The sequence below is a fragment of the Pagrus pagrus genome, assembly GCF_965226575.1.
Source record: "Pagrus pagrus genome assembly, chromosome: 23".
Taxonomy (NCBI): domain Eukaryota; kingdom Metazoa; phylum Chordata; class Actinopteri; order Spariformes; family Sparidae; genus Pagrus; species Pagrus pagrus.
In genome coordinates, this window is record NC_140205.1 from 775,817 (window position 1) to 800,985 (window position 25,169).

The window sequence follows — 25,169 nt, forward strand, 5'->3', positions numbered from 1 at the left end:
TGTGTCACAGCTCTCAGGTCTACGGTGGCCCTGAAGGTCAAAACACAACAACATTTCACAAACATCAAAGTGTCCACAGGGACTCTGGTTCTGTCCAATTACAAACAAGAACGCTGTCCCACCTTTTCTGTGATGTGAGATGTTGATGTGTTTGGACCTTCAGGGCCACCGTACAGATCAGTCTGACTGAAGCCTGCAGATCACTGCTCTGATTTCAGAGAACCATCATTACATTTAGTAACCATGTGGTGTTTGTACAGAGCAGAAGCTGTGCTGAAGTCCAGTAACCACAGCTGATGTTGGACTGTCAGTCTGTGTGTGAACATGTAGGAGCTTTAACATCATATATTCATCTGTCCATCTGTCTTTTGTTTGCTCCACACATTTTACAACAGACTCCATATTTACATATTTGTAATGTTTCAAAGCAGATGAAATATTCAGGTGTGACTGAGACTCTGGTTTTTAACAGCAGTCAATCATCATCACAGTGTTTCTGCAGTGATGATGCGTTCAGGGACTCTCTGCACTTTATTTCACTGTGTACTTGAGTGAAACCTGCAGAGTAAACCTGTGAGCTTCACTCCAACACGTTAACATGAGAGCTGAAAGGAAGCTGGCTACGCTACACAGCCGCTCCACTTGTGGTCTGAACAGGACTGAAGTCCTGCTGGTCTTTATATCACTGACTGACAGCTGATGGAGGGAGTCTCTGTCAACACTCATGTATCTGCTGCTCTCTCTGCTTCTCTCATCAGGTGGAAGTCTTCTCAGTGGTGACAGGTGGAGGTGTTGAGAGGATCAGCTGTGTCCTGATGATCCAGAGAGGTTGAAGCAGCACCATCAGCTGGTGGGTGGAGAGGCTCTGACTGGGCCGTGTTACTGGGAGGTGGAGTGGAGAGGAGAGCTTCATCCAGCAGTGACTGACGGACCGATCACAACAAGTGGAGATGACTGTCAGTGCTGCAGTCTGAACTGCTCTGTTGTCTTTCTGTCTCTGATCCTCTGATATCCTCAACACACAGTGACTCTGCAGGTTTGTTCTGGTTCTGACAACAGAACCTGAAGTTATTGATGCACCAGGACACCGGCACGTCATCGGTATGGACCCATAAAGGCTTTAAACTGAAACAGGACATCACTCCAACATGATACCAGTCAGCAGTTTCACACCGCCGACTGAAATGCACTTACTGTTTATAGTCGTCTGAACAGCATCTTGAAATTGAACTTCTCCCTCCAGTTATAAATAAATAAACCTGCTGGTAGTTTGTTTCCTGCTTCATACATTATTTGTGCAGTTTGATGATGAACTTCATCACAGCTGAATGTAGAAACACTGAGTTGGTGTGATGATGATATCTGACTTCATGAACTGTTCTGATGGCTCTTTGTTGCAGTGATCTTCTGGAGGTGTTCCCCCTCAGACCTCCACAGTCATTTAAACATGGTCAGACCAGTGAACAGCAGAGTGTGCAGTGGTTTGTGATCCAGTACGAGCTTCGTCTCACACAGGACTGAGACGCTTCCTGACTCTTTAGACTGAACATGTTTGATGTGAGGTTTCCAGCAGATGTTGTGCTCTATTCACACCCACACATGTATTTACATGCACTCTTTCCATGTTCACACCATCTGTCTTCACCTGTACTCGATTATTTGATTCAGTTTCCAAACAACATGATCTCTGTTGTGCTTAAATGTCTGACTTGTTTTTAATTTCTTTTAATGTAATTTTTATGCCCCTTAAAGCACTTTGAGTTGCCTTGTGTCGTACAAATAAACGTGCCTTTGCATTTTAAATAACACAAAAATAACAATCAAGTATAAAAAGTGAATAAATAAAATGGTTAATCAAAGAAATATTTCATGTCAGTTTGTTAATTGCTTAATGCCTATATTTAAGTGTTATTGATGCATTTAATATCATGTTTACTTATTACAAAGCCATTTATTTTTTATTATAGGAATATTTTAAGAAATCTGTCCGGACAAAAATCAATTCAGAATTGTTCTACTTTGGCTCTGACGCAGCATGTAATCTGTAGAGTAATCAGTAACTAAAGTTATTACATGTAGTGGAAGCATTAAGCAGCAGACAGAAGAAATACTCGAGTGCCTGATGACTGTTCTGAATGCAGTCGGTCAGCACCGACTGTCAGCAGTCAGGATGGATGTCAGAGGTTCATGTGTGCTTCTGTGATCGTTGCTGATCACTGATCAATAATAACTAACATGTTGGACCCGTCAGCAGGTCGAACTCCTCAGTGTTCAGGCACGAGATGTTTAAAGACTTAACTGTTCAAAACTCTGGTTTCATGAACTCGGACACTAAAGCAGACTCGGTGTTTCTGTTCTGACTCGCTGACTCTGGATCAGTGATCTGGTTCTGGTTGGTTCTTTAACAGACGTGCAGCCCGTCGACTGGAGACACGTTCTCTTATGGAAATCAAACCAATGAAGGAACAGAAACAGCTCTTTGTCAATTAGATTATTTTTATTTTTCCCCGCACAAAATGACAAAATGCCTTCAGTAGAAGGTGTTTGGTCTCTTGGTGGTGAAGCGAGGTTTGTGCTGGCGACGCAGGACCCTGTGAGGCAGAGGGAACTTGATCTTGGAGTCCTGCAGGAGGAGTCAGAGAGGAAATCAGTTCAGTTTCACAGCGTCGATGCAACCAAACATTTTACAATCAGAAACACTCATCGTCTGTCGCCAGTTTCAGAACCGCCAGGTTTGAAGATGGAAGCTGGAAATCTGGAAGAGGAATCTGGCTTTTTGTCTGGCGGCTTTTTAAACCGGAGCTGACTAACAGAGGCAGTCCAGAGAGAGAGCCGCCGACAACCGGGTCAGAAAACACAACGAGGTGTGGACTCACGTGGAACTGCTTGATGGCAGGTCTGCGACACTTGTTGGCAGCGATGACCTGCACCTTCATGATCTGGATGGAGTGGGCACGAGCGCGATGGCGAGCGCCCATATCACGATCTGACAGACAGAAGACATTTAATCTTTATTCACACAGCAGCTTCATCACTTTGTTACAGGATCTTTGGGGGCGATCACTGACGGCTGGAAGCATGATCATGAATAAAGATCTGGACTTCTGCCAGATAAAAGCTCGACGTGGACCCTCGGAGGGGCCAGCAGCCGCTGAGCTACCAGTGAATTGAATGTGAAGAGTCGTAATGTGACTGAGGTCCGACCCGTCAGCTGGCTAACATCCTGAATCCAGCTCAGACTCCTCACGTCTTCACACTGTGCTCAGCTGACGAGGATCTGAGCTGATATTTACTCAGAACTCACCTCGTTTGTTCTGTTTAAACGTGTTCTGTGTTTCACTAAAAGCCCACAGAGATGAGGCGAACCCGTTTCCTGAGCCTGGAGGCTGGATGGTTGCTGGGTGTACTCACAGCACTGGGTGACGGCTCCAGAGGTGGTCAGGTCTCTGTACTCTCTGTACATGTTGTGGGTGCCGCTACGGGAGTCGTAACGCAGCCAGATACCGAAGTTCTTCACCTTCAGGGGGGTCTTCTCGTGGACCTGAACGAGTCCAACAACAACAACAACAACAGCAGGTCAGCAGCAGGTCAGACTTCACACTGATCATCAAACTACACGTTGTTTTACATGTTCAGAGATTCATTTTTACAGCAAATCAAGTTTAAAAAGCAGAGAAATACATGTTAGTGTCAGAGCGGACAGTTAAAGATCATCGACTAAATATAAACTAAATAAACCAAATTTAAAAAAACCCACCTCTCTAGCTTCAAACAGTGTTCTGGGACCTGATTTTATTCACTGATGGACCACTGTTTGTCTCATGTCCTCATTAATATTGTAAATATTAAGTACAGAGCTTCAGAGTCTGTAACGTCGTTCAGGCTCACATCAGTTGAGGAGTCGGTGTCGACCCTTGAATTCACTTTCAAAGGCACCGCAGCGTCAGAGAAAGGCGACAAGGACCAGTTTCTGTCTGCACACCAGACAACATCACACCACTGAGACGGTGTGAGCTTTGGGTTTGGGTGCAAGTCAAGTGAAGAATCATAGGAGGGTTTAAAAACTACTGAACTGATTTCATCAGAACTCAGATGGAGGACGAGTCTCAGCCCAGAGATCTCATTAAGTTTCAGTGGGTTTTGAGCGACCGGGCGTCTTTAAGCATTCTGGTTATTTCTGAGAACACTGAATATTAATGATCCAGATTTAAATCTGTTTTATCTGATGTGGGATCAGGCCTGAGTGGATTAAAGGGCACTGTTGGGCCTCAGCGGAGGTATGCGCTCTACAGAGTGCCGTTCTAGTTTAATAAAAGCACCACTTTGTCTCTTCTGCAGCATCTGTGGTGTCAAACAACAGCCCATCAATGAGTTATAATGTGAATCTGTGAAGTAACTTAAGTTTAACAAACGTGAAGTTGAAGAATAAAGTACTGCAGAGTAATATAAGATTGTACTGAGCGACAGTACTCGAGTACACTGTACTTGAATTCAGTCATTTTACTGAACGTATGTATCGGTTGTATTGGTAACTGGTGATCGTGCTCCGTCATCATCAACAGGCTGCAGAGACACAAACTCAACACAACTTTTAACACTCGACATCTCCGATCACATTTAACACAAATCTGTTTGAAACCGAGTCAAACACAATCCTGACTGGACGGGTCTCCGCCTCGACCCACCGACACGGCTGGAGATGTTGGACTTAAGACGCGTGTGGTTCAGAGACCTACCAGGCCACAGTAGACGGTCTCTCCAGAGGCCTTCTTCATCTTCCTCAGCTGGGAGACGAAGTACCAGAAGCGGGACTTGGCCACGACATGGTTTGGGGCGAAGATCCTCATCCGGTACAGAGGAGGGGCAGGATTCTTGGCAGAGGGCAGCAGACGCCCAATGACTTTGTACTCCCGAAGCTGTTTTCAGAGACAAGTGTGGTCAGTTAGGATGCACGCGAATCACAAACGCTTACACGACGAGGCGTCTCACAAACTGTCGACCCTTGATTTCACTTTCAAAGGCACCGCAGCGTCAGAGAAAGGCGACAAGGATCCGTTTCTGTTTGCACACCAGTCAAATTCATACCACTGAGATGATATGAGCTTTGGGTTTGGGTGCACAGACGTGAAGAAAATGAACATGAAGCGCTGCAACAATGTGAGTGAATGACGTGGAGACGGAGAGTTAACTTGTTTTAACGACTTCATTAACGCCGGCTGCCTTTTCTCTTTTATTAACTTCATCTTTCACAGTTTAGTTTGATCTTTGTTCGTCTTCATCAACAGCAGGCGATCAGGTCCTGATTATATGAGCCAAGCAAACCGCTGATAATATTTATTGAGCCTGTTATTTCAGACATGCAGCACTATACACCTGTTAATATTTATATATTGTGCTTAATTTAGATCATTTGCACGCTGTTTTTCTTGAATCAGCAGCACATGCTCTGTTGGACCCTGCACAGTGACGCTGCCTCAGACTATCGCTTCATTACTGTCCCTTGTCTTTACATCTGTTCCTTCTCATTAAATATCTGTCTCTGTATTTAATGTGTCCTAACAGCTGCTGGGTGTCAACATGTCTGACCCAACAGGTCCAGCGTACAGACAGTTTCAGCACATTAAGACTTCATATTTCTGACGTCTTGTTATATTTCAGCTGTTATGTCACCGTGTTACTGAGGTGCGTCAGATCTGCCTGTGGTGGACATTAACCTGACTGTAATGAACTAACAGCCCTCTGAGGTGTCTGCTACACGTTCACCTCCACGCTGAGGCCACACGTCTGCAGCGCCACATTATTAGCAGCTAACGTTAGCTTAGCTTAGCTGACATCGCGGGCTGAAACGCAACCAGGCGGCTCGTTAACCGGACAGAACCACGCATTTACTGATCATCTGAGATTAATCGGCGGTTGTTGCTGATCTGCTGCTGGCTGAGTCTCCGTCTGTCTCTGATGAAACGCAGAGTCCCGTTTCAAGACACCGTCGTCCACATGGTGCCGCGGACGCCATGTTGTAGCCGCAAAATACATCGGTACGAAAACTAACTCAAATCAGCACTTAAATGTTGACTTTCTGTGGATATTAACGCATAACTAAGACAAACATAACGTTACAAAGCGACATCGGTTCGTTCGGTCCGTGTTTTGTAGGCAGATATAGGTAGAAAATCGGGTTTTACGTACTGTGCCGGACGCCTTCATGGTGTCTCTCGCTCACTGCCACAGTAAAAGAGGAAGCAGCAGGGCGGAGACTGCGCATGTCTAATGGACGGCAGGCCGCGAGGGGGCGGGGCCTGCTGCTGCGGCGCCACGGGCTGAAGATGGTTTCATGTTCGTCACAGTTCAGCGTGATGGAGGAGCTGAGACAGGAGGTCAGTCACAGCTGATCACAGCTGATCACGTGTCTGATCGATATCCACAATCAAACAACAATCAAACAATCTGAGGAACGTTTTGCCTCATCAGCTACAGGCAGCGACAGCAAGGAGAGGAAGAGAGAGAGAAAAACCCAGACTCCCTTTAAAAATCACTCAATTTAGTGGGTTGTTGACTTAGGAGAGACTTTATAATCTTTGTGAAGCATTATTCCTGACACAGTCTTCATTATTTGGGCTTCCTTGTAAATTCGGCACATGTTATAATCTCGTTTTAGGCAGGCTGGTGCCGCAGCCCTCGTTCCCTGAGGGCTCTGAGTTTTGTGGGTTAATTAATCAATCAAACTTTATTGATAAAGCAGCTTTCAAACAAATCACACTGCATCTCAAAGTGATTGATGAAAGAACAGGAGACCAAGAAAGCAACAAAATATGGTGAATTAAAATGATCAAATATAAAGAATAACAATACAAGCATACAAGTACTGATAAAAAAATAATAGACTTTAGACTTTTATTCATCCCACATCGGGGGAAATTCACTTGTGACAGTAGCAGGTAGACAGACATGCAATAAGTACAAGGGACATTAAACAAGTACACTTAAAAATACTAAAAAGGATTTAGATAAGAAAAACATATCAATAAAATATAATCTATGTTAATCTATGATAACTATGTTTCATATTCTGTCTCTTTCTTTTTTAACCTTTACAACCCAAATAAGATCCAGTTTGCAGTTATTATTTATGATAATGTCTTATTTTTCAGTTCCATTATATGTTGAACATGTCTGATGTGTTACAAGTTGTAAAGTCAGAGTGAGAACAGAGTAACTGGAGTGGGCCCGTAGAGACGGAGGAGTCTCTCTCTGATGACGTCTAATGTCCCCGACAACCTCTGTAGTCTCATTCTGACACTTGTTTTAACACCTGAAGAGCTTTATGATTAAACTGTGGACAGGATTATCGTTAATGATGATTTTATGTCGGAGAACAACATAAATATCTTCACACGTTGAAGTTTCCTTTAACTTTCCGACGAACCACAAACCAACTTCAGCTTCCTGTGGCCGCGGGGCTGAACCTCACTTCAGACAGTCTGAGCAGGAACATGCGGACATAACTCAGCTGTGGTTGAACTGTGTGACACGTGATTATAACTTTTATTCATATTTATTTGTGTTCGGCGTCGTTGTGACCGGACGGAACCCGACGGAACCGCTTCCTGTGGCGGTGACCCGGATGCTGACTGAGCGGACACGCCGCAGCGCTGCTCCGTCGTGTCGGTCGGGTCCAGCCGACATGCAGCTGGTGTTCTGGTGACTTCTCCGCGGCTCCGTGATGACGTGACGGGACCAACACGCTCCATGAGGTAAGTTTTCATTAAGGTGAGCGCCTCGTGCTCTGCCGCTCGCGTGTACTCCGCTTAGCGTGATTAAAAAATGGCTAACGTCGGCGGAGTTTGTCACGGGGAGGTTTCCCCGGCGCTGATGTGATGGAAGGAGGCAGGAATCGACCCGGAGCGGTCAGAACCAGACACAGCCCCGGTCCAGACCACCGCCCGGTCCTCCGGGCTGCCCGGGCCGCTGGTACTGACCGCTCCCCGGGGTGTAACGAGCTGTTACACGGTCACGATGACTAACTCGGCGCAGGCGAGCTCACATGCTAGCCGGCTAACGCTAGCTGAGTTAGCAGCAGTCAGCTCTTTTAGCGCTGCGGTGAAGCTGTTAGCTTGTAGCACCGCGGGGCAACTTTCCGAGGAGTGGCCGGCTCCCAGGTCGCCTCTCCCCCCGCAGCACAGGCCATCAGGGCGGCCAGGTGAACCGGACAGGTGATTCAGGTCTTACTAACATTCACTGAGTCACCGCGGCTCGTTGTTGGCGCTGCGTTGCATCATGTGGGCTCAGTGATGGAGGCTGAGCTGTCACGGTGCTGGTTCTGCTCTCCATCCTCCGGACGGACCAAACGCTCATGTTCCGGCTCGACTCGACCTGTCGGAGGCGTTTCGGGTCATCAGACTCGGTCCAGTGCTGACTCATCGATCAGCCCACCTGGATGTCACGCGGGGCTCAACCCACCACGTTACAGGAGCCATGTTGTTCAACTGTCAGTAAACCCTCAGTGCACCAGTGACGTCTTTATGACGTCTTCTCAACGCTCACCTGTGACGTCCAGCTGACGTCTTACAGGGTTAAAAGTTTCTACAGTGTAAGTTCAGACTTTTCATCTTCAGACGTCTGAAGAACTTATTGTGGTTCAATGTCACTTAATGCAGCAAAGAGGATTCAAACCCTCAACCTCAGCAGCTGCATGAGGCGTGTTCCTCACCTGGTGTTTACCTGGTGTTCTTCTTTACCAGGCTGATAAACAGCTCTCCAGGTGAAGAACACACCTCATGCAGCTGCTGAGGTTGAGGGTTTGAATCCTCTCTGCAGTTTTTGTGAACCACAAGTTCTTCAGACGTCTGAAGATGAAAAGTCTAAACTTGCACTGTAGAAACTTTATTTTGAAGCCTGTAAGGACGTCAGCTGGACGTCACAGGTGAGCGTTGAACATATGTCAGAAACACGTTGGTCCTCGCTCTTCGCTGGACGTCTTTTCTATGTGTCGAAGACGTCGGGTTGGCGTTTCTTGGATGTTTCTGCTCAGAACGTCGTGTCGTCGCTCTGTTGACTGACAGCTGAACAACATGGCTCCTGCAGCGCGGGATTAGCTCTGCGTGGAGATGTGACATCCAGGTGAGCTGATGGAGAGAAAGGTGGATGAGTCGGCACTGGATCGCGTCATGATGTCCCTCAAACATGTGGACACCGCGTCAACAGTTCAGCCACGATGCCCGTTTAAAATGTTAATGAAACTTAGATCTAAAAAACGCTGAGAGCCTGAGAGCCTCCATCAACACTTCATCAACACGACATCAACACGACATCAACACTTCATCAACACTTCATCAACACTTCATCAACACTCCATCAACACTTCATCAACACTTCATCAACACGACATGAAACACCTGACTGGTTAACAGCGACGTGGATGACCTGCGATAGCTCGTTTGTGCCCATTAAATTTGGAGCGCAGCGCTAAAACAGTCCTCAAAGACTCTACGAACCATCTTCTCACTGAATGACTGATGTTTTTAACCCTTTTGTCCGGATCCTGCTCTGTAACCTGACGACAGGCTGTCCACAGACATCTAACACTGAATCTTGTTCCCTTTAAAAGTCTTGAAGATGATGTTGACAGCTGTCAGGACGGACGATCCTCTGAAGGAGATGTTGGTTTATTTTCCTATTTAGAGATCCTTTATTGATTTGTTTGTGAAGAGGGTTCACTCCGGACAGATCAGAGAAACACACTTAGTTATTAATTGCTGAATCGCTGCTCACTGTCTGTACGTTCACCTCAGGTTTCCTTCTTTGTCACCAGATGAGAGAAGTCTGCCTGACAGCAGCAGAGAGGAGTGGACCTGCCTTGGAGGAAAGCTAACCCACGAATGGCCTGCCAGTCTGTCGCTGCAATCATGGACGAGCAGGCCCTGCTGGGGCTCAACCCGAACGCCGACGCCCGCTACAGGCAGAGGGTGAGACAGTTATCACACAACGAACTACCGAACTACCACAACCTCGACCGAACGTACCTGAGATCGTCTCTGTGTGTCATAACATCCAGAGTGATCCGATCTCAGTGTCCAGCTCTCAGTACGTCAAGCTGACATGTTAGATCAATAAAATGTTCTTTCATAAATTGAGTGTAAATGGTGAAATCAGTGTAAACAGTGTGTTCAAACAGCTGCTAAATGTTGGCAGGTAAGACTTTAGCACTTTAGACACAGAAGCAGACAGGCTGGTACAGCCATGCTGCCACAAACTGACACTTTGTACAAGGAAACAAACAACTGACTGTTTTCATTTAATGCTGAATTTACAAGAAGGAGACAATGATTCAGAGTCTGTCAGAGACAGAGTTTCACTACGTTACAAAGTTTGTTTTAACTCAACAACTCTTAAAATCACCACATTTGTTAAGGGAGTCTGGTGATGATGAGGTCACTGCTGCTCACACTGGCAGGTGAACAGAGACCCAACATGTCGTGTTTTATTCTTTATGGATGAGATGAAGCGACAGGTGACGGTGAAACAGTGTAAACATCAGAGCGGCTGGACTGAAGGTTTGTGACGGTCCTCTGCCCGTCCTCTTCTTCACTGGGGGGTTTCACGGCAGCTGTCACCATATTTAATGGTAAAACATCAGATGTCTGTTTGCTCTGTGTTAGTTTTTGATCTTTAATCAGTTTAATTGAGGTAGAGATTTATTAACAGGTGTCGATTGTTCTGCACCGCCTGGAGATCTTTATCTCTGAAGGTCTCTGGCTGTGGTCGACCGCTGAGGGAGAGGTTGTGAAGCTTGGTGTCGTTATTAGAGAGTATTTCTAATGAAGCTATTGAAGAGTGAATCTGTGTGTGTGTGTGTCTGTGTGTGTGTGTGTCTGTGTGTGTCTGTGTGTGTGTGTGTGTGTCCTCAGGCCATGGCATACTTTGAGCAGCTGAAGGAGTCTCAGGATGCCTGGGAGGTGTGTGCAGAGGCTCTCGCTAAAGGGATTTACAAGTGAGTTTCACAGCGCAGCTTCTGCTCCGAGGCCGTCCGGCTGCGACGCGGAGTCATCGGAGGCTCTGACGGATCGTTTCACCTCATCTTAAACGTGTTTTATCTGTTGTTTCAGCGACGACCATGTGAAGTTCTTCTGCTTCCAAGTTCTGGAGCATCAGATCAAGTTCAGGTGAGGATGAGGAAGACGAGCTCCGTCTTTATCTCTGATGAAGAACAGTCATGTGATCGTCTCCAGCTGTGTTGTTGTTTGTGTTGCAGACACGCTGGTCTGAGTGCAGTTCAGCAGCAGCTCATCAGAGAGACTCTGATGAAGTGGCTCCAGTGTCAGGTACTTCTACTCATGTACTTGTGTTTGGAAGTACTTGTACTTCACTTGAGTATTGAGATTGTCTGACACTTTATACTTCTACTTCTAACAGTTCAGAGAGAAAGTAGTTAAATGATCTCCACCTCAGCCGACCACATGATTAACATGCTGCTAACTGCTAACACGCTAATATCAGATCCAGCCGGACCGCAAGAGGCAACAGAACCAGTGCAGCTCCGTGAGAGCAGCATGTAGCTTTATTTAAATAAATATTATATGTTAAGTTGATCATTTTAAATTATTTTTAAAGGTTTACTCATTATGAAACATCTGTAACGATGCTCTGTAGAAATATACCAATAAAAAGAAGAGTTATTTGACGTGACGTGAAGCTGAGGCTGCTGCTCAGCTGTTTCTTCGTCCCTTTTCTGACTGCAGCTGATGAACAACCAGCCTGAGAAGCCGTTCATCAGGAACAAGGCGGCTCAGGTGTTCGCCCTCACCTTCATCATGGAGTATCTGACTATGTGGCCCAAGTTCTTCTTCGACATCCTGTCGCTGGTGGGCCTGAACCCTCACGGCGTCGACATCTACCTGAGGACGCTCATGGCCATCGACGCTGAGGTGGTGGACCGAGACATCCTCCACTCACCTGAGGTGAGACGTGCTCTCCCGCCTCTGACTTCCTGTTACCACCTCAGGCTTTCTGCTTTCTACTAAGTTAAATGAGTTTCAAGAATATTAAAGGAAGCGTCATGAAGATTCGACTCTGTGCTGAAGTCACTGAAGGGAAAAAATATGAGATCAACCTCCACAAACACACACGATGTTTTATAAGTTCAGAAACAAACTGAAGAGAAAATAACTGCTGGAACATTTAGTCAGTCAACAGGACATTAATCACCAGGTTTTGATTATTAATTAATGACTTCAGTAGTTTATACATTAGAGTATTCGCTGCTCCAACAAGAGAATTTACTCAGAAAACGACTTTTGTGAAGTTAAAAAGCCGCCGTCTCTCCCTCACACAGCTTCCTGTGTAAACACAATCACATCTGGATGAGTTGTTGGGTTATTTGCTCTCCACAGCTGTCGGGTTGTTTGCTCCTGTTTGACATCTTTGCATGCTTCACTCAAACCAGCAGAGAAATGAGAGACATCAGTGCTGGCTGAGTCTTGACTGGAGCAAAGAAAGAGAAAGTAAAAGCCGACAGAGACGATGTGCAGCAACAAGCTGCAGGAGGAAGTTAATCTGCTTCAGAACCTCGTGTTCTTCACTGACTGGGTTAGATGGGAGATGTGTCTGTGTGTTGTGTTGAGTTGAGACGCTCTGGTTGTTGAATCTTTCCTTCAGGAAACGCGCAGAAACACTCTAATCAAAGACGGCATGCGGGAGCAGTGCATCCCCCACCTGGTGGAGTCCTGGTTCCAGATCCTGCAGACGTACCAGCAGTCGCACCCAGAGCTCACCTGTCAGTGTCTGGAGGTGGTGGGAGCCTACGTGTCCTGGATCGACCTCAACCTCATCGCCAACGACCGGTCAGTGCACGTGGTCATACCACTGTGTTTGTGTCTGTACAGTGTGGCGGTGCTCAGAACCGGTTCTTGGCCCAGTGGAGAGAACGCAGAACAAATATTTTCTTTTATCTAAAGAAGAAAACAGTAGAATATTATTATTATTATTATCTCACTGTTTTAATTTATTTTCAGATATTGACGCTGAGTCAGCTGGTCCACAGTTTATACGACTGTACCAGCTCAGCTTCTGTAGTCGAAGCCTCAGCGATGACCGAACAGTTTGAATCTGAGGCGTCTGTAAAGGATCAGCGTCGGCTGAAGAAGCTAAATGTTTTGCATCCTGACTTCTCTCTCTGGCCGGACTGTTGAAGTTTCCTCTGAGTGTTTTTTCTGGTGTGAATGAGCTGTGATACTTTTCTTTTCGCTGCGTCACCTCTCAGCTCTTGTGAGTGATCAGGTCCACGTCGCTGTGGAGCTTCTGCTGTGAAACCAGGCTGAAACTCTTTGTGTTGTGCTCTCTCAGGTTTGTGAACCTGCTGCTGAGTCAGCTGTCGGTGGAGGAGCTCAGAGAGGAGGCCTGCGACTGCCTGTTTGAAATAGTCAACAAAGGAATGGACCCGGTGGATAAAACCAAGCTGGTGGAGTCTCTGTGCCGAGTCCTGCAGTCAGCTGGGTTCTTCAACGTGGAGCAGGTGAGTCTGCAGCTCCAGAGCTCGCTGTGGATGGAAAACTGATATCGTCCGATAACAAGAAGGTTTCTTGATGGAGGAGAGCTGCAGCACAACACAAGTGTCAGGAATCTGGTGGCTTCTGTCACAGCAGCTTTATGTTTTCTTATATATGTTAGTACATAAATGTGCTTCACACCGACTTTATCAAACAATAGGCTGCGTGTGGAGGAGGCTAGGCTAGGAGACTTGTTTTAAAACGTTAGCTCAGCAGCTCCAGTGAAGATAGATCTGGTCTTGACTGACTTTATATCATCAGGAGGAGATGATGACTGAAGGTTTTAGTTTTTGGGTGAACTGTTCCTTTAATATAAAGTAGAATATGATCTGACTTGAACCTAGGAACCTGCACAGGAAGTGAAGCGTGCTTGGTCTTTGGTTTCTGTCGGTCAGTGGCGGGTCAGACACCAGGTCTACTTCACTGTTTACACCTGGAGGTCACATGCTTTTCCTGCTTCTGTCCCGTCAGGAGGAGGACGTGGACTTCCTGGCCAAGTTCTCCCGGCTGGTGAACGGGATGGGTCAGAGTCTGGTGCTGAGCTGGACCAAACTGGCCAAGACGGGAAACGTGAAGGAGACGGCGGAGACGCTGCAGGCCGTGGAGGCCAAAGTGCCGCTGCTGCTGCAGCTGCTGGTGCACGAGGACGACGACATCTCGGCCAACATCGTCGGCTTCTGCTACGAATACCTGCACGTCCTGAAACAGGTGAGCCGATCAGTGGATACTAATGTGTAATATTACAGGCGGGTGTCAACAAACATCAGCTGTTCATACATATTCATCTAAAGGGGACATTGTGCTTCAAGTAAATAATGATACTTTTGTACTTTCACTAAAGTACGAGTTGACTTTTACTTGTAACTTTGTAATATTTGTACATAAGTAAAAGATCTGATCTTCCACCGCTGTGTCCTGGTCGCCTGCAGACGCTGCAGCAGCTGCAGCTTCAGGAGGCTCTGCTGTCTGATTTAATATCGCAGCTCAGCCCGTCTGTAACGTAATAACATAATATGTGATGATAAATATGTTCAGGATGCGTCGACTGACAGAAGATGTTCTCTTTGTTGTCGTAGCTTCCCCAGCTGACCGATCAGCAGAAGTCCAACATAGAGGTGAGTCTGATTGGAAGTGTTGGTTCATGTAACCGTCTTCGCTGTGAGCTGTGAGTAACTAACAGCCCGCCCTCTCACACAGGCCATCATGCTCGCCGTCATGAAGAAGCTGACGTATGACGACGAGTACAACTTTGAGAACGAGGTGAGTTTCTTTCTTGGCTGTTCACACTTGTGCTGTGAGAACGTGAAGCCGCAGCAGACGTTCTGCTTCTGTTGGTCTGTCAGGGAGAGGACGAGGCCATGTTCGTGGAGTACAGGAAGCAGCTGAAGATGCTGCTGGATCGTCTGGCTCAGGTGTCTCCGGAGCTGCTGCTGGAGGCCGTGCGACGGGTCTTCACCAACACCATGCAGTAAGAGCCCACACTGACTTTATTCAGGACAGTTCAGCTTGAGACCATCAAATTAAAATAAGAAGTGAACTTCTGAGAATAAACAGAGAGATCTACACCAGCGCTGTATAGCGCCGACAAAGACAGGCTCTGATCCTCTCGTCTCTGATTTGTCTCTCAGGAACTGGCAGACGTCTCCGTTCATGGAGGTGGAGGTGGCCATCAGGCTGCTGTACATGCTGGGCGAGGCCCTGCCGGCGTCTCACGGCGCTCATTTCTCCGGAGACACGGCGAAGACGAGCGCCCTGCAGGACATGATGAGGACGGTCAGTCTCCTGGCTCGACTCATACGCTGTGTTCAGTGTCTGCTGAGTGTGACCGACATGATGAATGTGTTTTCTGCTCTGACCCCTCAGCTGGTGTCCTGCAGCGTGAGCAGCTACCAGCACAGCTCGGTGTCGCTGGAGTTTTTTGAAACTGTCGTTCGCTACGAGAAATTCTTCATCGTGGAGCCGCATCACATCCCAAATGTTCTGGTGAGTTTAAAACGACGTGACGAGGCTGATTTTCTTCTCCTGTTCAAGTCAGTTGTCACATCTGGTGTTGTGTTCACTGTCAGATGGCGTTTCTGGACCAGAGAGGACTGAGACACAACAGCCCGAAGGTCCGCAGCAGGGTGGCTTACCTCTTCTCAAGATTCGTCAAAACTTTGCAGTGAGTCCAGCTTCTTCATCCTCACGTCGTACTCAGTCCGTGGTCACCACCAGGTGGACAGAATAAGGCCTGGTCCAAATCTCTGGACCTGCTCGCTTCAGTTGTACGTACCGTGACATGTTCACTGTCGTCACGTCAAGTCTGCGAGTGCCTGAGCCTGCGCGCCTCAAGTGACGTTGTAATAAAGTTACGCTTTTTCTTTGATATCACGTAAGTAAAGTGAAGTCTGCAGAAAGTTCTCTTGAGGGTCCTTGTGGGCTGGATGAGCACTCAGGACTCGCTGACCTCGGGCGAACACGCCTGCGAGTCAGCGAGTCTTGAGTGCTGTGAACTCGGGACATTTAGACGACAACAGTCCTGCAGTTCGCTCCAGGTTGATGAATCTAAAACAGCTTTTACAGCAGAATCAGTTTTCTAAACGCTGTTAAACCTGCTGAAAACAGGTGATTAACTCCGTTCACCTTTCATGTGGACGAGTTCTGTTTGTTCTCGCTGTTCGTCTTCACGACGCGTCGCAACAGTCTAAAGCAGCAGATCGTCAGTGGTTTTGTCTAAACATGTAAATCAAACCTTTAAATCATGGAGCCACTGCTGCACCGACGGCAGAAGATCATCATCTGTTCAACGTTCCTTCAGTTTTCATGCTTTATGTTGCTGACGACAGAAGTTGCTGAGGAGTGAGACCTCTCGCTTCTTTCTGGTCTCTGATGAGTTGAACTGAAGACACAAACAGCGATTACGTTTTTAATATCTTTAACTTCGGTCTCTCCGTCAAACTCGACTGAACGCAATCAAGCTGCTTCACAGACGGATGGAAAGATGTTAACAAGGCAGCAGCCTGACGAGGGGAGAAGATGTTCACAGCACAGCCGAACCAGATGTTAGTGTTTTGGGCCAGAGTGAACGAGGTATTAGTGTTTGGATCTCAACTTTAGGGTCATTTTTCTATATTAAATGAAACTGAACAAGAGAATCTCTTTATGAAAACGATCTTTGTGACATGATATTTTGTGCACGCGACAAAATAACTTCGTTCGAGCAAAATCAAACTTTATCCGGAGAAGATACACGCAGCACGTCAGCACAAGAGGCTGTTGTTATCTTGACAAGAAGATATTTATTGTGAGAAGACGAGACCTGGATCCTGCATGAAGAAGGTGTGACTCACTGTCCCTCCTGATATCTTAATGTTTGTCGTCTGTGTAGCACTCAGACGTTTGCTGCTGTGTCGGTGCTGACGCCACTTGTGCTCTGTGTCAACAGTAAACACATGAACGCCTTCATTGAGGACATCCTGACCAGGATCCAGGACCTGCTCGAGCTCGCTCCCCCTGTGAGTGTCATCGTTCACCCATCAGTCACGAGTCCGGCACCTTTATTACAACAGAGTTTTACATTTATGATGATGTTCCCCTCCGATCAGGAAAATGGCTTCCTGGCGCTGCTGACCAGTGACGACCAGCTGTTCATGTTTGAGACGGCCGGCATCCTGATCGTGAACGGGGAGAGTCCAGTGGAGAGGAAGCAGGCGCTGATGAGGAGCCTGCTGCTGCCGCTCATGGACGCTTTCCGCCTGCTGCTCGCCAAACTGCTGCAGGAGACGGAGGACGAGAGACAGGCCGCCCTCGCCGACTGTCTGAGCCACGCCGTCGGATTCGCCAGGTGAGCGAGCTCATTTTTAATCGGTCGCTCAGGTACGTTCAAGGTACAAGACCATTTATTCATCACAAGAAATGACAGTTAAAAAACTCAAACGTAGCATCATTTGAGGATCTCCCGGCCGCTGCGTCCTACTGACGTACCGTATCACACACACGTGTAAATGTTTAGATCCTCACGATGACTCTGCTGGAGTCAGTCGAGCTGAACTCCTCCGTCTCTTCTGTCTGCAGTCGGACCAGCAAGGCGTTCAGCAACAAGCAGACGGTGAAGCAGTGCGGCTGCACCGAGGTCTACAGAGACTGCATGCAGACCTTCCTGCCTGCACTGAGCTGTCCCGTCCAGCGGGGGGTGCTGCGCAGCTCGGTCCGCTCCTTCCTGCACAGAATGATCATCTGCCTGGAGGAGGAGGTGCTGCCCTTCATCCCCGCCGCCTCCGAGCACATGCTGAAGGACTGCGAGGCCAAAGACCTGCAGGAGTTCATCCCGCTCATCAGCCAGATGACCGCCAAGTTCAAGGTACGCAGGAAACGAGCCCGCACAGGTGACACTGACAGCAGCCGTCGGATCACAGGAGGTTAATCAGCTGTGTCTCCTGTTGCCATGGCAGCGGCAGGTGTCTCCCTTCCTGCAGCAGGTCTTCATGCCGCTGGTGCTCGCCATCTTCGAGGTGTTGGCCCGGCCGGCGGAGGACAACGACCAGGCGGCCGCTCTGGAGAAACAGATGCTGAGGAGGAGCTACTTCGCCTTCATCATGACCATCGCAGGAAGTGGAATGAACGAGGTCATGGCCAATCAGGGTGAGTTACAGACGGACGTCAACATGACTGTCACGTCTGATGACGCGGGTCAGTCAGCTGAGAGCACGGTGAGGCTGGATCACCTGAGCCGTGTTTTTGTTTTCAGGAGCAGAAAACATCGAGCGGGTCGTGTTCACCATCATCCAGGGAGCCGTGGACTTCCCCGACCCCATCGCTCAGAAAACCTGCTTCATCACTCTCTCCAAACTGGTGGAGCTGTGGGGTGAGAGAACTCGACCCGCTGTGGGTCCATCGTCTCTCCTCGTCCCGGTCAGTGTCTGTTCTAATGTTCTGTTGTCTTCTGACCCGACCTGCAGGAGGGAAAGACGGCATGGTGGGTTTCCCCGACTTCGTCTACAAACACATCGTTCCTGCGTGTTTCCTGGCTCCTCTCAAACCGACCTTTGACCTCTCAGACGCTCAGACAGTCCTGGTGAGTTTCTGCACCAGAGTCCAGCCAGCAAACGCAAGATTTTACCGTGTGTTCACAGAATTGATGGTGGCTGTTTGTGTTCCAGACGCTGTCGGAGTGTGCTCTCACACTGAAAATGATTCATCTCAAACGGGTAAAACTCCACCGACCGTCTTCTGAAAACACTTCTGCTGTCGCACGTTCCAGCTGTAAATAGATGGTGAATCTTTTCTTTCAGGGGCCGGAGTTCATCCAGTTCTTGCAGCAGGAGTATCTGCCCTCACTTCAGGTGTCACCGGAAATCTCACAGGTACGACCGTCCTGAATATCTGAACCTGGACACAGAGTCCGAGGGGAGCCCGCTCATTTACACGCTTCTGTCACAATGGAAGCTTATGGGAAAAGTCTAGGTGAGGCCAAAAGGCCGAAGTGCATCACGTGACGACACGGTTCACCCGCCTGGTGCCACCTGCAGCCCTCTGCAGACATGTTCTCACTTTGTTGCTGCTTGCGACACTTTACCAACACAAAGTGGTGCGTTCAGGAACAGCAGGGACAAATCCTGCTGACTCTACCTTTAACTTTAACAGTCTTTGAATTATATTAATATGACGTGAGCTTCAGTTAGCTTTGACCACAAATGTCCTTCAGAGGGAGACTTTTTACTCTGATACTCTGAGTACATGTCAGAGCCTGTACTCGGGTCTGGACGGGGCTCGAGCGTTTGCTGGTTCCAGTTTCTCACGTTGTGACTTTGATGTTTCAGGAACTTTGTCAAGTGATTCAGCAGCCGGACGTCAAAGTCCTGAAAAACTACATGAAGGTACAAGTGTGTTTCCCCCAGTCTGTGTGTGTGTGTGTGTGTGTGTGTGTGTGTGTGTGTGTGTGTTGATCCTGTGTGTGACGTGTTGATCAGCTGATGGTTGTCTCCCGTCTGCAGGCGTTCTTTCAGCGAGCCAGACTGTAGGAGGTCCAGCAGGAGGTTCGGTGGGACTGAGAGGACACTTCACAGCAGGTGGTCAGACAGGCCACTTACAGCAACAACATGGAACTTAGCATAGGAGCTGCTTTTGCACTTAAAGAGTGAATGCATAACGAAGCCCGGTCTGTCTAAGTCGGACGTGCACAGAAGGTCGGTGGACGGAGAAATCCCTCCGGCCGCCGCAGAGACGAGACGAGCTGTCCACGTGGAGTCGAGACGTACAGGAGCTCGACCGATGACCTTCAACACGGAGAACTTTGTAGAAAGTGTTTGCGAGTGAACGCAGATCTGTGGCGGAGGACGGCGCCCGTCTGGAGGTTTGGTAACTATCCTGAAAGCACGACTTTGTTCCAGTCCCACCTCCACATTTCAAACATTAGATTAGAGTTTTCACAGAAAGGACAAAGAAAAGGGCTGAACTGTTATTTTCATTAAAACGTGGCATTGATTCTTTAGTTGGACGGAGACGGACGTTTAGTTTAAGTTTGAAGTGACGCCGGCTCGAGCTGCAGACATCTCACACTTCATCTTCCCCAATTCTCAGTTTAAAGCAGAAACGACGGTTTGATCTCAGCCGCTCTTCATATTTGTGACCTGATGGGACGAGATACTCCAGGTTCAGTCGGACCGGCCCGGCAGGGCGACGATTACGATCCGTAAAGTCGATGGAATATTTTTGTTTCCACAACGAATATTTGGGGCCGTTTTTGATTTCAGATGGAAATGAACCTGAAACAGGAACAAAGTGTAAATAAGAGAATACGATGTTGAAATGTAAATAAAGTTCCTAGTTTAGTTTTTTTGTATCTTCATTCCCATCTGGAAACTAAATATGGAAGCTCGTGTGTGCCGGACAGAAACGATTGAACATTAGCAATGATGAGAATAGTCAGTGAGTCGAACTGTACTGGGTCAAAGTTCTGATAAATCTCAGTTATTACCTCATAAAGAAAATAAGAACAGCTCCAGACAAGAGCCGACGGTCCCCTTTAATCCAGTCAGACACGATCACACAGCTTTTTCACTCAGATCTTTATTCCTCGAGACATCCGGCTCGTCATCTGGGTCAGCACCAAGTTAATGAGGTCTGTTCTGATCCGAGACTCGTCCTCCATCCAGGTCTGGTGGAAATCTGTTCAGTAGTTTCTGTTTAATCCTGCTGACAAACCAACAAACAGTCAGTCAGTCAGTCAGTCAGTCAGTCAGTCAGTCAGCAGACGGGCGAGGAACCTCGGCGGAGGTATTTTTTATTTCTCATGATTTTATTTCTGAACATTTGACTCAGTTCATCTCAGATTTCTTTTCTTGCAGTAAAAAGTTTGAATTTTCAGTTGTTTTTATTTAAAATGAGTATTTTTGAGATATTTGTGACTTTTTGAATCTTTGTGACTTGAAGTGAACATTTTATTTGACCTTCTCATCCTGTCGACCTTCAGACTGAAGTTTGTCTCGTTCTCATTTAAAAACTCAAACATCATCCGACAGTTTGAGTCACCGCACTGAAGACGACGGCGGTGATTCTGATTTGTTATAATTTGACCTTCAGTCTTTATTTTTGTCGTCGCTAACGTTTGATCTTTTCTTCTCGTCTCGGCCACAGCGAGCTTCCGTAGTGAAAACACTCATTCATAGGAATCGTTCATGTGCATCTCGTGTAAACAAGAATCGGCTCGTGTGCAGACGCTGAAGTTCTGATGACTTTTATATTCGAAGCATTTGTGACAATTCAGGATGATCGACTTATTGATTATGCAACGCTTTACTGCGAGCAATACTGTGAAGGAGCTGATCGACGGCGACGCGACCAATCAGTGCGAGGCAAACTGTTCCTCATCACTTCTGCTGACGTGGAGAACCCGTTGTGACGGTCGACTCGGTACAGGTTCTGTTCTGGCTGTGCAGCGCCGGCGTTCAGCCTCTCCTGGTTATCTGATTTGACTGATGAGTTTTTCTTCACCTTTTCTTAAATGTCTTTTATTTTCCCGAACACTAAACCTCCGTAGAAAAAGCCCGAAGGGTTCAGTTAAACCAGGTGTTGCTGTGTGTTTCTGCCAACAATCCCCCAAAACCTCTCCTGCTGCTTTACTGCGAAAATCATTGTGAATCTGTCATCGGCCCGACGATGGAACATTTGCATCATCAGTCATCAGCAGATAAATAATTTATAGGAGATAAATCTCACTGCTTGATGTTTTTGTACAAGAAGAAAACGACGCGAGGGGAAAAGTCTGATCACAGCTGGAACATCAAATGAAGCGTGATGCTCTCTACGTCTGAGCCTCTCACACAAAAATCTGTGATCGGTTATTTTATCGGTATCAGCCGTGAGGGTCAGATAATTATCGTGCGTCGGCCCGTCAGCCTGTCGGACGGGTCGGTTGCCTCCGCTGTAGATTTCTGAACAACAGGTTAAAATGGCGTCTGTTCTGAGCATCAAAATGTGACGGTCACTTAAAATAATGTTTCCCTCCGCAGTGTTTTCCTCTCGTCCATGTTGAGCCTGTAAACGTAAGAACACTTAGCTCCAGGTCCACTTCAGTGAGACGCCGTCACCAGATAAATCAAACTAGTATCACAACCTGCTCCTTCATCTTCTCTGAGGTCTTTGTTTCTGCTGACTGTCTGAATTCCTGACGTGCGGTTGTTAGCGACGTCAGACGAGAGGACGGATGTCAGTTTCATCTCTGTCCAGCACAGAGATCAGTTTAGCCTAGCTTAGCACAATGACTGGAAGCAAAGGGAAACTGCTAGCCTAGCTCCACCCAAAGAGGAGAATCTCCAAACCTCTAGCGAACAAGCTCTTCACCGACCCACAGAAGAGTTTGCTCAGAGGCTGTTGGGCTACAGATAGCCTCAACGCTAACTGCTGCTAAAACAGCAACGTCTCCTTTCTGCATTCTCCTGAAGCTAAGCTAGGCTAACAGTTTCCATAGCAACAGAGAAAGAAGCTAAGCTAGGCTAATCACATCCTGACCAGCTCTGACGCAACTGAACATCTCAAATAAACTATTTTTCTTCCCCAAAATCTTGAACTGTTGCTTCCTGAGTGTGTCCAGGTGTGTCCAGGTGTTCAGGTGTGTTCAGGTGTTCAGGTGTTCAGTCAACATGGACGATGACTGTCTCCTCGTGGTATTCCTGGTTTCTCAGTCAGCTGTTTGTCTTCATCAGATGGTTGTTGGTGAATCTTCAGCCCGTTTTCATGTCTCTGTGTTTGTTTTGCTCATATCGAAGAAAAACTCGCCAAATGAATTAATTTGTTTATTGATTTTTTTGTTTGTTTTTGTTTTGATATGGTGATAAAACTTCTGTTAGAACCAATAAAGTGTTTACTAATCCTGAGATGTGTTTTATTTACTGCTGGACCATTACTGCATAAACTGACAGTACTGCAGTACTATTACTGCATGAATACTGCATAAGCTGACAGTACTGCAGTACTATTACTGCATAAGCTGACAGTACTGCAGTACTATTACTGCATAAGCTGACAGTACTGCAGTACTATTACTGCATGAATACTGCATAAGCTGACAGTACTGCAGTACTATTACTGCATAAGCTGACAGTACTGCAGTACTATTACTGCATGAATACTGCATAAGCTGACAGTACTGCAGTACTATTACTGCATGAAGCTGATAGTACTGCAGCACTATTACTGCATAAGCTGACAGTACTGCAGTACTATTACTGCAGAAGCTGACAGTACTGCAGTACTTGTACTGCATGAAGCTGACAGTACTGCAGTACTATTACTGCATGAAGCTGACAGTACTGCAGTACTTGTACTGCATGAAGCTGACAGTACTGCAGTACTTGTACTGCATAAGCTGACTACTGCAGTACTATTACTGCATGAAGCTGGCAGTACTGCAGTACTATTACTGCATGGAGCTGACAGTACTGCTGTACTATTACTGCATAAGCTGACAGTACTGCAGTACTATTACTGCATGAATACTGCATGAAGCTGACAGTACTGTAGTACTATTACTGCATAAGCTGACAGTACTGCAAGACTATTACTGCATGAAGCTGACAGTACTACAGTACTTTTACTACATGAAGCTGACAGTACTGTAGTACTATTACTGCATGAATACTGCATGAAGCTGACAGTACTGCAGTACTATTACTGCATAAGCTGACAGTACTACAGTACTATTAATGAAGCTGACAGTACTACAGTACTTTTACTACATGAAGCTGACAGTACTGTAGTACTATTACTGCATGAATACTGCATGAAGCTGACAGTACTGCAGCACTGTTACTACATGAAGCTGACAGTACTGCAGTACTTTTACTACATGAAGCTGACAGTACTGCAGTACTTGTACTACATGAAGCTGACAATACTGCAGTACTATTACTACATGAAGCTGACAGTACTGCTGTACTATTATTACATGAAGCTGACAGTACTGTTACTGCATGAAGCTGACAGTACTGCAGTACTTGTACTACATGAAGCTGACAGTACTGCAGTACTTGTACCACATGAAGCTGACAGTACTGCAGTACTTTTACTACATGAAGCTGACAGTACTACAGTACTTTTACTACATGAAGCTGACAGTACTGCAGTACTTTTACCACATGAAGCTGACAGTACTACAGTACTTGTACTACATGAAGCTGACAGTACTGCAGTACTTGTACCACATGAAGCTGACAGTACTGCAGTACTTGTACTACATGAAGCTGACAGTACTGCAGTACTATTACTACATGAAGCTGACAGTACTGCAGTACTTGTACCACATGAAGCTGACAGTACTGCAGTACTTGTACTACATGAAGCTGACAATACTGCAGTACTTGTACTACATGAAGCTGACAGTACTGCAGTACTTGTACCACATGAAGCTGACAGTACTGCTGTACTTTTACTACATGAAGCTGACAGTACTGCAGTACTTGTACTACATGAAGCTGACAATACTGCAGTACTTGTACTACATGAAGCTGACAGTACTACAGTACTTGTACCACATGAAGCTGACAGTACTGCAGTACTTGTACCACATGAAGCTGACAGTACTGCAGTACTTGTACCACATGAAGCTGACAGTACTGCAGTACTTGTACCACATGAAGCTGACAGTACTGCAGTACTTGTACCACATGAAGCTGACAGTACTGCTGTACTTGTACTACATGAAGCTGACAGTACTGCAGTACTTGTACCACATGAAGCTGACAGTACTGCTGTACTTGTACTACATGAAGCTGACAGTACTGCAGTACTTTTACCACATGAAGCTGACAGTACTACAGTACTTGTACTACATGAAGCTGACAGTACTGCAGTACTTTTACCACATGAAGCCGACAGTACTGCAGTACTTGTACTACATGAAGCTGACAGTACTGCAGTACTTTTACCACATGAAGCTGACAGTACTACAGTACTTGTACTACATGAAGCTGACAGTACTGCAGTACTTTTACCACATGAAGCCGACAGTACTGCAGTACTTGTACCACATGAAGCTGACAGTACTACAGTAGTGAGGAGCTGAAGCTTGCTGACTAATGATAAACAGGTCATCAGTGGGGGTGACTGTAGTACCTACACGAGGCCACCAGGTGGCAGCATTCAGCCGCCTGG

The 25,169-nt window shown here is 46.8% G+C and overlaps 2 protein-coding genes across 2 annotated transcripts; one reads left to right on the forward strand and one right to left on the reverse strand.

Moving 5' to 3' along the window:
* Positions 1–2,478: 2,478 nt before the first annotated feature.
* On the reverse strand, positions 2,479–6,294 carry rpl18a (ribosomal protein L18a). Its single transcript, XM_084345848.1, has 5 exons — positions 6,187–6,294; positions 4,737–4,916; positions 3,412–3,541; positions 2,877–2,986; positions 2,479–2,623 (listed from the first exon to the last, which is right to left on the reverse strand). Exons 1-5 carry the CDS (start codon positions 6,202–6,204, stop codon positions 2,531–2,533), a joined length of 531 nt encoding a protein of 176 aa, XP_084201974.1. The 5' UTR covers positions 6,205–6,294; the 3' UTR covers positions 2,479–2,530.
* Positions 6,295–7,072: 778 nt separating this feature from the next.
* Positions 7,073–22,894, forward strand: xpot (exportin, tRNA (nuclear export receptor for tRNAs)). Its single transcript, XM_084345734.1, has 25 exons — positions 7,073–7,751; positions 9,809–9,962; positions 10,905–10,987; positions 11,103–11,159; positions 11,249–11,318; positions 11,736–11,954; positions 12,652–12,836; positions 13,339–13,507; positions 14,013–14,249; positions 14,618–14,656; positions 14,739–14,801; positions 14,885–15,009; positions 15,170–15,314; positions 15,405–15,524; positions 15,608–15,702; positions 16,966–17,035; positions 17,126–17,364; positions 17,595–17,880; positions 17,972–18,161; positions 18,268–18,384; positions 18,479–18,594; positions 18,680–18,727; positions 18,812–18,883; positions 19,340–19,396; positions 19,514–22,894. The coding sequence occupies exons 2-25, from the start codon at positions 9,876–9,878 to the stop codon at positions 19,538–19,540; spliced, it is 2,916 nt and encodes a 971-aa protein (XP_084201860.1). The 5' UTR covers positions 7,073–7,751; positions 9,809–9,875; the 3' UTR covers positions 19,541–22,894.
* Positions 22,895–25,169: the final 2,275 nt, after the last annotated feature.

What these genes read in the sequence shown, in the direction of transcription:
- xpot (XM_084345734.1), top strand. Translation starts at nt 9,876, where the DNA reads ATGGCCTGCCAGTCTGTCGCTGCAATCATGGACGAGCAGGCCCTGCTG. An exon ending in GAGCATCAGATCAAGTTCAG is followed by an intron (nt 11,160 to 11,248) that starts GTGAGGATGAGG and finishes TTTGTGTTGCAG; the next exon opens with ACACGCTGGTCTGAGTGCAG. An exon ending in ATCACATCCCAAATGTTCTG is followed by an intron (nt 15,525 to 15,607) that starts GTGAGTTTAAAA and finishes GTTCACTGTCAG; the next exon opens with ATGGCGTTTCTGGACCAGAG.
- rpl18a (XM_084345848.1), bottom strand. An exon ending in AGACCGTCTACTGTGGCCTG is followed by an intron (nt 3,542 to 4,736) that starts GTAGGTCTCTGA and finishes GGACTCGTTCAG; the next exon opens with GTCCACGAGAAGACCCCCCT. An exon ending in CTGCCATCAAGCAGTTCCAC is followed by an intron (nt 2,624 to 2,876) that starts GTGAGTCCACAC and finishes CTCCTCCTGCAG; the next exon opens with GACTCCAAGATCAAGTTCCC.